This window comes from Culex quinquefasciatus, chromosome 3 (assembly GCF_015732765.1).
Source record: "Culex quinquefasciatus strain JHB chromosome 3, VPISU_Cqui_1.0_pri_paternal, whole genome shotgun sequence".
In the NCBI taxonomy this organism is placed as follows: Eukaryota; Metazoa; Arthropoda; class Insecta; order Diptera; family Culicidae; genus Culex; species Culex quinquefasciatus.
Window position 1 is genome coordinate 191020948 of NC_051863.1, and position 12349 is coordinate 191033296.

The 12349-nt window shown below is 34.3% G+C and overlaps 1 protein-coding gene across 2 annotated transcripts in view; it reads right to left on the reverse strand.

The window, feature by feature from the left end:
* The window catches only part of LOC6040951 (RNA-binding protein Musashi homolog Rbp6), a 1069503-nt gene that overhangs the window by 564669 nt on the left and 492485 nt on the right, over nucleotides 1–12349 (reverse strand). For both annotated transcript variants that reach the window (XM_038262029.1, XM_038262028.1), the window contains exon 3: nucleotides 5399–5480. In XM_038262029.1, coding sequence (XP_038117957.1) covers nucleotides 5399–5480 — 82 coding nt within the window. The remainder of the gene's footprint in view (nucleotides 1–5398; nucleotides 5481–12349) is intronic.

Here is a 12349-nt window from a genome sequence, read left to right on the forward strand (position 1 = left end):
GGGAAAATCATGGGATGAGCAGCATAATCGTTTGCGTTTTTTCCCTCTCTCCCTCCAACCCCAATAAAGGACGTCATTTTGCGCTGTAAAAACGCGCGATTCGCTGATGAATTTATGAGAGTTGCTGCTTTTCGCGGATGCTGCTGCCATGCTTCGATGGATTTTTCCCCATTTGCTGCCGCTGCTTTTGCATGTTTGTTGTGGAAAACCATGCTCCGCGGTGTAAATCACGAATCAAAGGAATTTACGTTCGCCTCAGTGGGCTTAATGCTTGATTTGATAATCCGTCGTCGTCACGAGAAATGGCGGAATTTCGCACCGCCGGTGGTTGCGAAATGAATCGGCTTAAGAGTTCAGCGAAACCATTCAGCGGGGGGGAAAATTCTACTTTTCCTGTTTGTGGGTGGGACGTGGGGTGGGGGTGGAATTTTCCCGGGAATTTGACGCGTGTGAATTTAATTGAATCGTTTTCTGTAAAGTGATGGTATACTGATTGGCATTCTAGATTAAATAAAAGCTTTAAGTTGTTGATTACAGGTAGAAATTATGCGAAATCTTCATCTTAACTTTCTGCCCCACAAATCACAAAAATTATTGCAAATTAAACTTTTCCAAACGAGCAGCTCAACTTTCGCCAAGAGTAATGAGCTGATTGAACTCGTTTTTTATCACTCCACTCTCCTTTCCTACACCAAATTTCCAAAACTCTTCAGGGACTTTGGTTCAGGAAATAACTTTCCGTTCAAAGTCATTGCTCACTGGCCAACCTATCTCTTCTCTACATATTCCTTGAGGGAGAAAGCAAGCGCGCTCCGAGGAAAAGTGAGTCTCTAAATTAAAAGTGATAAATTTGGAGCTGCGCGGTTCACTGGCCACCCCCCCGAATTTCCCCCCCAAAAAAAGAGTGCGGTCTTAATAGAGCCCAAAGACACAGACTCACAGCGCAGCGCACAGAGTAGAGCATTATCTAGTGCTATTAAACCGGCGGCAAAATGGCACTCATGAGGGCGGCCGGGAAATCTTCCAAGAGGGAAAAAAACCGCTCGAGCTCTTCCGGAAAGCAAAAAAATAAAGAATCCTGCACCGCTCCAATATTTCATCATTATCGGCAAAGACAAACTGTTATTGTGTTTTGGTTTATTTTCCCCGTCTTCCGATTTTTCGAGTGAGGGAAATTTTTCTTTGGAAAAGTGTTACAAACTCTCGCATAACTAGCCATGGGAAGAAAATTCATCAGACTTGTGCTTGCTGTTCGATGAGAGTAAAGAAAGAGAAAAAAAAGTGAAATTGATAGAGTTTGGAAGCTAATCGGACGTATTGGGCTTTTTTGATTTTTGGGTTTTCCCTCGGCGAGCTAAATGTGAATAAATCGAAAGTCTTTCGGACTGGCGAGGGAGGCTTTAAGAGAAAGACTCGCTGTGAATGAATATCTATTGGTCTTTTGTGGTAAGCAATGCTGCAAGTTGTGGATTTATGGGTTATTGGAGCAAGGCTGTGGGTAATTTGTCAAAATCAAGGTGTTCAACAATATCTCTTCCTGGTTTGGTCAAAAACTAAAGCATTATAAAGAAAGTCATAGTTAGCAATAATATGATTATGTTTTAGTTAGAATTAAAAAAAAACTAGCAAATTCCCAAAACCTATGTTATCTGATTTGATAATTATTACCTCATCTAGTCTCATTTGCATCTAAATACCTATTAATTGAATTTCTTTAGAAGGAAACAATATGAAAGACTCAAAAAAGATTGAACAATAAATTAAATTTTGTTATTATGCGAAACCAAGCTTCAAAATGATGAACTAAAGAAAAGAAATAAATCAAAAGAAAAAAGTCTCCAGTCTTATAAGAAAAGTGATTTGAAAATGTGAAAACAAAAATAATTTGGATTTTTTTAATGGCTGGAGCATTCAATTTTACAAAAAAGAAAAAACAAATTTTCTTAAAAATATTTCTTGAAAGGGTGCCTCAACCGAAGCACTAATTTCTTGCTAGTCTGCCAATTGAATTTCTTAATATTCTGAACTAAAAAATAAATGATTTTTTAAAATAAATTGAAGTATTTTTTTTATTGTTTCTAAACAAACTGTTAAAATAAAACAATTTAAAAAACTCACATTCAAAAGATCTTTGTAAAACAGTGAGCTTGGTATAGATCCCAAGTAACATTTTTTGTTGCGTATCCTTAAATGCAACTATTTCGTAACTCCCAAAATGTGATATCACAACATAGTTAGAACACTCGTGGTGCCCTAAAAAGCGCATGAAAATTTTGTGTTGGCAACATTTAGCCGTTTGTTTCAACTTTGTTACGACGAAGTTCCAGAAACAATTTGTTTGTCTAAATATGTCGGTAAAGTAGTTTGTTGTGTTGTCATGATGTTGCCATTATGTTGTCGTTTAATTTGTGTGAAACAAAAAAAATCTATTTGAACAAAAAACCAAAGTGCCCCTGTCGGGATTCTGGACTGGAACCTTCAGATCTTCACACCTTGCCTCTACCACTGAGCCACGGATGAATTGATGAAAGGACAAATGGTTGGGCTGAACTGTATCTAAGGATTTTTGATTTCAAAATTATTCTTAGCACACAAATCGGGCTAAGTCACATGTTGCAACAATGGAACCAATAAGTTTTCAATATGTTTCGATTACAAAATGAAATGGATTGTTGCAAAGTTGTTTTCAATTCGAAACGTTTGCAACATTGCAACGTATTGTTGCTAAAATGTCATTTTTATGTTTCTACAGCAAAACAAAACAAAAACTGGACTTAGTCAAATTTATCATGTTGCCAAATGCTACTTGGGATATTCAAAACGTACTTCAAAAGTGGTGTCTTCAAAGTGACATAATTTTTCCATAGTTAAAAGTTGTATCTGTTTAAGTCTTGTATTTTTCCAATCTGTTATTTCAAAACTAGATTTTTTTTCAAGGTCATAAAGTGCCCAATTTGATAAACATGAAAAAAAATATTTGAATTAAAGTTTCCTAAACAGTTTCGATATATTATACAGTTGGCGATTTGAAAAAAAAAAACAATGTATTTTTGAAAGGCTATCCCTTAGAACATTTTTTTAAAATTTCTCTGGATTTTATATATTCAAAAATTTTTCCACTGTCTCGAAAACAAAAAACAAAAAACATACTAAATCTACCTGTAATTTTATTATTTGCACGAATTGAAAAATGTACTTTATCAATAATGTTATTCAATATTATTAAAATTTCTTTTCAATTTCAGAAAGTTTAATTTCAGATTTCCCAATAGTACTTTATTTTTATTTTTTTGAGATTGCTTTTTCAAATTAAATCAATATTTTACATCTCTTAAAACAAAAAAATATACTTGTGCAACAGAATAAAGCAAAACAATGTGAAAAGCCAAATTCTTATCGTTTTTTGATCTAAGAGTTTATTGAATAGAATGTATTGCAAAACGGGGTGACTTTGATTGGTTTGAGTTTTTTCCGCAAAATGAAGAATACAAATTAAAATGGTTTGGAATCATACTGACCGTAGTAGAGAAGTGATCAAAGTACCTCGAAAAGAACTTTTCATAAAATTTTGAAAAGTTTAAAATATTAGTTAACTATAATTAAAAAAAATGTTAATGAATAGCATTAATTCAATCTTCTCCAAGTGTCATGATTTTCCTAATGACTATGATTTTGAATCGGAAAACCAAATGCATTTTTGGATTCTTTGAACAATTTTTCACTAGGATTCATGCTTCAAATTCAGTACAAAATTCAATATAAATTGTTAATTTAATAAACAAAAGTGATTTTTACGAATTTCAGGAAAAAAAATCTGTCAATTTTAAACTAAAATTTATGTTTATTTTGTTAAAAAGCTTTTAAACTTTGTTAACTAAATATATCAATTGACATTTTATTTTCTTAAAAACTGTATCAGCAACCTTAGTGATGTTACATTTGACGTAAAAACTAAGTTTGAAAACCTTTAATCTGATTTTAACAAGAAAAACTATGACTAACAAAGTCACTCCGAAATTTAAACTGAGAATTTTTAACGTAACTATCTTATTTCAAATCACCAATGATTTTTTCATGTTTAAACTAACAAAACCAACCAACCCCAGTACATGTTTTATAAACAATTATCGTGAGAAAAACCTTACCAGGCTTTGCAAAAAAATTGTATGTAAAATAATGAAATCTTCTTCCAATGTTTGTAATTTTTTATGTGTTGTTTATTTTTAGATAAGATTTCTAAATATCTTCGAAATACAAGTTTAAGTTTTTTTTTTATTGTGAATAAATGTTTTCTAAATAGCAATTCGAATGACAACACAATTTCAAAAAATATAGTCAAAATCCTAAATATCCTGTTAATAAAAGTTATAAATTACAAAAAACATTTTGACAATTTAATTTTTGATGAATGTAAAACATTTATTTATATCACCAATTTTCCGATTTTATAAAACTATCGCCGTATGAAACCAGAAAAGACAGGACCAAATCATTTGTTTTTTTAATAAGTACCTTCAACAATTAAAAAAAACAATTCGTTATTCAAATACGCAACTTTTGGTACCCTAACATGTATAGGTCATCGCTTAAATTTTTAATGTATCGCAGTTTTAGTGAAAAAAACGAAAAGAAATCGATAATCGATTTTTTGTCCTTTTTGTAATTTTCCTATTTTTTCAAGCGTCGAAAAACCAAGTTTATTATTTCAAAAAATCGAATCTCGGAATGTTGAAAACATAACTTTACATTTGTTTGATTTCCCGAGGAATCTGATAAAAATATTTTCAGACTTAGGCTCTTTGGTCCCGATACCTTCAAAAGAGCATTTTAAGTTTTCATTTGCCCTTTTCAAATGTTAGTCTAGATATTTAAAAATTTTAACTTTTTTTCCTTAAAAGTCTATTTAATACTCTTTTGTTTGCGCTCAAGACAGTTAAAATCGGTTGAAATGGTGCGGAGTTATGATTTTTTGAAAAAAGTGGTTTTTGCAAAAATCGACGAAAATTGCAATTTTTGGACCACCCTAACTCGGCGTAGGTCACCCTAATGGCCAAACAAAAAAAATAGGGGTCTAATTATTTCGGTCAAGGAACCTCAGAAAAATTTTGAGCCCGATCGGAGAACTTTTTTTTGAATCATGCTGTCTTCGTGGGGAATTGCTGTATATAAAAGTAGGACATGTATGATAGTCTGCTGCACAAATCAGCAACATAATGATTGTTGATGATCATTTTTAAATATAGTTAGAAGCATTTTAGGACTGTTAAGTTTGATGAACTAAAAACAAGGTTTTTTGTTAGTAAAACAAAGAGTGTGTGTAACAGGAAGATGTGACAGCTCTATATTGTGTGTTGCAGGTTAAATTTTCAAGTACAAAAAAAAAAATAGTCAAACTTACCTCGACCTCCTCGTCGTGGGATCCTTCATCACCATTACTTCTGTGATTTCTCCGAATTTGCTAAAGTAATCTCTAAGGCTTTCTGCAAAGAGACGAGAGAGAGAGAGAGAGCAAAAAAGGCGTTTATTAGTTTGATGCTGGTTCAAAAAATTCCGCACTCATGCGAGCGTAGCAGCACACAAAAGCTCGAATCAAAGTTACTTTTTCAGAAAGGGGTGGGACTAAAAATGAGCAAAAGTTGTCGCCACATTCCTCCGTATCATCAAACCCGAATCTCGACCCGGAATGACGAAATTTTGGACCAGTCGCATATTTTCACGAAAATTTTCTCATTAGCCCCGCCAGTAAACATCCAGCCCAGTGTGCATTGTTTCATCAACCCTTTTTCGGGTGGGAAAATTTGCACAAGAAAAAGATCGCCTCTCTCACCGCAACAATCTCGAAGGTCCCCAAGCTAATCCTTTTGTCGGTGTCCCTTTTTCCCAGATTTCCACTCGATTTTTTTTCTGACTTGAGTCTTGCCTCTTGTGCTTCAAAGCATTTTCCAGTTATGACTAGTCATTGAAGTTACGGAATGTTTCGTCGTCGAAGTACCTTCGAAACCCCGGTGGGATCGAAGTCATTGACGACAAAGGGGTAGACAGTGGGAAGGAGAGCTTTACAAAATTGACAAAATTGACAAAATTGACAAAATTGACAAAATTGACAAAATTGACAAAATTGACAAAATTGACAAAATTGACAAAATTGACAAAATTGACAAAATTGACAAAATTGACAAAATTGACAAAATTGACAAAATTGACAAAATTGACAAAATTGACAAAATTGACAAAATTGACAAAATTGACAAAATTGACAAAATTGACAAAATTGACAAAATTGACAAAATTGACAAAATTGACAAAATTGACAAAATTGACAAAATTGACAAAACTGACAAAATTGACAAAATTGACAAAATTTAATCAATCATTCTACCTAACTCTTGTTGTTTTTCAACCTTATGAACATAACATTTCTGCTTCAATACTCTAATACCAAGATTTACTTCCATTTTCTTTCATTTTTTGACGCAATTTCCCACAATCCTCCACCGGGATCAGATTCACCCAGTCACCTTTTAATCCGGTCACCCCCGCTTGCAATGACTCAGACTCCCTCCTCAAGTGAAAGAGTGCCCTGGCAGTGAAAGCAAAGTCACATTATCACTATGGTCGGTTTTTATAATCAAGCCTTTTCGGGCTAGTTTCGTCCTCCTCCCAGCAACAATTTCTGTGTCGCAAATTGAGGCAGCAAGGGTTGCTGATAAAAACGAGGACGGAATTCTTGGCGTGACCAAATTGGGAGAGGGGGGGTGGAATGGAAAATTGAAACATGTCCTCAGAGTCCTCTGTTGTGGAGGGGGGGGGGGGGAGAGAAGAACACAGAAAGGACATCTCATGCTGCGAGATCATAGACATGGTCACGGTTAAAATCAATATTCACCTTTTTGCTAAAGAGTGGAAAAAGTGGATTGGAATTTCATTATTTGTGAAAAGGACCAAGGTGGGGGTAAATATTCATAAAAGTTTGGGCCACTTGCGTGAAAAGTGGTTAGGATCGTTATCAAAAATCTTCTAAATAGATTGTGATAAGGAATTATGGTTAGAGTTTTTAAATTGGTTTCTTTTGCGAATGCTAATTTGGCCTTTACCAAATTTTCAATTTCCAAATGTACAATTTTGCCTTCAGTTTCAGTTTTCAGCCTAAAGCAACAGATCTCACTTACATCAGTTTACCCCAAATGCCAAAGTTGTAATTGTTAATTAAAATTAGAAATAAATTCGTCGGCTCCGTAATTCGTTTAAACTTTTGCATATTAATCTTTTCAAAACATTTAACACTCCGCTTTTATAGGAATTAAATTGCCATCATTCCGTCCTTTCTCCGAGAGGCATGAGTTAGTGTTTGAACGTGTGTGTGCTTCAATCCTTCTGTCCTTCCAGGAAGGAAAAGCTGAGGCAAATCTCTAAGCTCTCGGTCCCCTTTGCAGGAACGAAGCAGAAAATTAGTTTCCTTCAGCACTAGCCTTCCCCTCGTCAGTCCAGTTAAGGCGCAGAAAAGGCTCGCAAACTTTATGTCTCGAGCCTCGGTGCATGTGTTTAGATCCTTTGAAACCATCAACTTGTGTGTTTGTACGTGCAAGAATTAGTGTGTCTTTAGAAAGCAGTTTCGGCTCAGCCGGCCTCTTGCCATAAAACAGATTTATTAAAATTAGAATACTTTTGAAAGTGCGTTTTTCCCCCTCTCCCTTGGAAGGGTTGGAGGCAAAACTGCAATGCAATCAAAAGTCCTGCCCCGGAAAATGTCTTGAATCTTGGGAGATTTTTGTCCCCTCTTTTATGGGAAACTGTAGGCTTAATCGTCAGCTTGGACACTCAAGAAATTTACTGAGCTGAAATATGCTGGATCAGCAAGATCTGGTCAAGCAAACCATAGACTGTTGGATGGCTCCAATATGTGCTCATGAAATTCAAATTTTTGTTTGTCAAGACAGGACATACTCTTTACTCTTTACTCTTAACTCTTAACTCTTAACTCTTTACTCTTTACTCTTTACTCTTTACTCTTTACTCTTTACTCTTTACTCTTTACTCTTTACTCTTTACTCTTTACTCTTTACTCTTTACTCTTTACTCTTTACTCTTTACTCTTTACTCTTTACTCTTTACTCTTTACTCTTTACTCTTTACTTTTTACTCTTTACTCTTTACTCTTTACTCTTTACTCTTTACTCTTTACTCTTTACTTTTTACTCTTTACTCTTTACTCTTTACTCTTTACTCTTTACTCTTTACTCTTTACTCTTTACTCTTTACTCTTTACTCTTTACTCTTTACTCTTTACTCTTTACTCTTTACTCTTTACTCTTTACTCTTTACTCTTTACTCTTTACTCTTTACTCTTTACTCTTTACTCTTTACTCTTTACTCTTTACTCTTTACTCTTTACTCTTTACTCTTTACTCTTTACTCTTTACTCTTTACTCTTTACTCTTTACTCTTTACTCTTTACTCTTTACTCTTTACTCTTTACTCTTTACTCTTTACTCTTTACTCTTTACTTTACTCTTTACTCTTTACTCTTTACTCTTTACTCTTTACTCTTTACTCTTTACTCTTTACTCTTTACTCTTTACTCTTTACTCTTTACTCTTTACTCTTTACTCTTTACTCTTTACTCTTTACTTTACTCGCTTTTTGCTTTTTTTTGCTTTTTTGCTTTTTTGCTTTTTTGCTTTTTTGCTTTTTTGCTTTTTTGCTTTTTTGCTTTTTTGCTTTTTTGCTTTTTTGCTTTTTTGCTTTTTTGCTTTTTTGCTTTTTTGCTTTTTTGCTTTTTTTTTTTTTTTGCTTTTTTGCTTTTTTGCTTTTTTGCTTTTTTGCTTTTTTGCTTTTTTGCTTTTTTGCTTTTTTTGCTTTTTTGCTTTTTTGCTTTTTTGCTTTTTTGCTTTTTTGCTTTTTTGCTTTTTTGCTTTTTTGCTTTTTTGCTTTTTTGCTTTTTTGCTTTTTTGCTTTTTTGCTTTTTGCTTTTTTTGCTTTTTTTGCTTTTTTTTTGCTTTTTTTTTGCTTTTTTGCTTTTTTTGCTTTTTTTGCTTTTTTGCTTTTTTGTTTGTTTTTTTGAGGATTATTTTCTGCACTAAAACTGTTAACAAATCTTCACGTTTCATGGCTTATGCCACCTTCATTTATCTTGAGAGGGTGACGCACAGCAAAACTTTGTAATTCTAAGCAAAAATCATAAAATGGCACCCATTAAAAGTCCCACCAAAAACTTTCGCTATTGTCCAAATTTTTTCCAACTTTTATGGCTTGCCCAATAAACAGTCTAGAAAATGTTTTTTTGTTCTCTCTCTCTCTCTCTCACCGGATGAGATGAGGTGATTAAGTGGCAGTTAATTTTCGGTTTATTATTTCCCCTAAATGTTACGTAATTGCTTCTTGCTCCTTGAAATCCCCGCCAAATTCACGCTCATAGATCTTGTGCGTCACGAGGCATCTCCTCCTCTCCCCCACACTAGTCACCAACTAAGCCCGCTACTAATCGGCTCATTTCTTGGCCAATCATCATCATCATCATCATGGCGGTGGTCGCAGTCGTCGTCCAAGACTTGACAAATGGACCCCGGCGCAAAAGTGTGCCATCATTCACCAGCCGAAGAAGCCAACGTTTTTGATTACTGCCCGAGAAGCGGCCGCACTCTTCGAAAACAACTGACTAATCAATAAATAAATGACCTGAATGATAGCAGGGAATGACCTAACCTCACCCTACGGGAAAGGCGGCAAAGCCACAAACATAAATTTTACTGGACGCTGACGTTGGCGTCTCATTCCACGTGGAAATTTGTTTTCTTCTTTTTTCGAAAGAAAGGGGGTGGTGAAATTTCTGAGAAAATGCTACTTTGAGACACTTTTGGATATTTGTTGCAAAGGGAAGAAAAGGGTAAGGTGCTTATTCTTTCTCACTAACAAATCCATAAATATATTTAAAAAAAAACCTTTGAATAACTATGCCAACTTAATTATCTAAACAAACAATGTTTTCAACAGATATTTCTTAAAAATTTCTTAATACATTTATCATTTTTTTTCAATACATTTTTTAAACAAATGTTAGCAATACATGTTCTAATTTATTTTACAATACATGTTTTTATTCATTTAGCAATACATGTTTTTATTTATTTAACATTGCATGTTCGTATTCATTTAACAATACATGTTTTTATTCATTAAGCAATTCATGTTTTTACTCATTTAGCAATACATGTTTTTGTTCATTAAATAATTCATGTTTTTATTCATTTAACAATGAATGTTTTCGTTTATTTAACAATACATGTTTTTATTCATTTGGCAAATCATGTTTTAATTCATTTTACAATGCATGTTTTCATTCATTTTACAATGCATGTTTTCATTCATTTTACAATGCATGTTTTCATTCATTTTACAATGCATGTTTTCATTCATTTAACAAGACAAGTTTTTATTCATTTAACAAAATAAATGTATATTTTTTTCATTTCAGAAATGCAAATCAATCAAATGAAATAATGATTTAAAAAATAAATTTATGTTGGAAAACCGGTTGCCCCATTTTCCTCTACAAAACCCCTCCACGTGACATCCAAATGACGCGAGAGGGGGTCAATGCAAATGCTTATTAATGGAATGTAATTGAATGTTAAACTGTTACCTATTATTTTGATGCCCACCCCCCTGCGGCTCCGTTGGCATGCCAGAAACCTGACCGCTGTCCGAAACTTTTTCCCATACCGAACCCTACGGGAGGTCAGGTCACCTCCCCTCCCCTCCCCCCTTCCAAACCAGCCAGAGGTCAATCGATTTTGTACTGATGGCACATTCAGTACAAGTGGGCTCTCTGGGTGGGGGAAAAAGTTTGTCACCTCCCCCCGCTCGAGCTCCTGATTCGGTATAATGATATCAAAGTTTGGTCGAATTGGCTCGATATTAGTCAATCGAGGTGAATGGAGTGGTTATTGAAAGCTCGAGCATCGACACTGATTGGAACACAAATAGAGCTTTGTTTCGAGGATAAATGCGCTGCGCTGGAAGGTGACGGGGAAATTCTCGGGAATTTTCCGAATTAGCTCAACCAGTCTCGGCAGAACAAGCATTCTGGAAGGCGGGGGAGAAAAAAAACTAATTTATGCCAGCGCAACTCGACGACGGCCAGATAAGAAAAACAATTATTTGTTTGACTTTTCCCACGAAACTAGCGCGCGCGCGTTCTGATAGTGGCGAAATTATGTTTACCGAAAACCAAGTCGGACAAAAACTACGCCAAAATGTGGCAGCCATCATGGGGCACAAGTGACAAGGGGAGAGGACGAAGCATAATTTCTAATTTTGCACGAAAATTTTGCTCCTTTTGACGCGCGTTGACGCAGCGCGGAGCTGAGAAGAAAAACTTTGCAAACTTGCACAGCCAAGATCTGGCAGCATTTCGCAGCATCCGTCAAAGTAGCAGTCTTTGTCCGAAGAATGGATGGTGGGGGTTGAGGGGTGTTCACCACGTGGGCAGGACACTTTCCGGGCAGGTACGAGGGACGACGGAAGATGACTTGGTGCATGCGAAATATGATAAATGCTGAATGCACAAGTTTTCCCGAGAAGGAGTAGTGGGAAAATTGCACCATGTTGAATTTTTCAAGCCATGGTTTTCAAAACAAGTTTTCAACAACATTTCAAAAAAAAGTTTTCAAAATTTGTTTTTAATACAATACCTCAAAAATTTGTCCAAAAACTTGTTCAAAAATTTAGTCTTGAATTTGTTCTTCAATTTGTTCAAGAATTTTTTCAAGAATTTGTTCAAGAATTTGTTCAAGAAATTTTTCAAGAATTTGTTCAACAATTTCTTCAAGAATTTCTTCAAGAATGTTCAAGAATTTGTTCAAGAATATTTTCACGAATTTGTTCAAAAACTTGTTCAAGAATTTGTCCAAGAATTTATTCAAGAATTTGTTCAAAAATTTGTTCAATAATTTGTTCACGCATTTGTTCAAACATTTGTTCATGAATTTGGTCAAATTTTTTTTAAAGAATTTGTTCAAGAATTTGTTCAAGAATTTATTCAAGAATTTGTTCAAGAATTTGTTCATGAATTTGTTTTTGAATTTGTTCTACAATTTGTTCAAGAATTTGTTCAAGAATTTGTTCAAGAATTTGTTCAACAATTTATTCCAGAATTTGTTCAAGAATTTGTTCAAGAATTTATTCAAGAATTTGTTCAAGAATTTGTTCAAGAATTTGTTCAAGAATTTGTTCAAGAATTTGTTCAAGAATTTGTTCAAGGATTTGTTCAAGAATTTGTTCAAGGATTTGTTCAAGGACTGGTTCTTGAATTTGTTCTACAATTTGTCCAAGAATTTGTTCAAGAATTTGT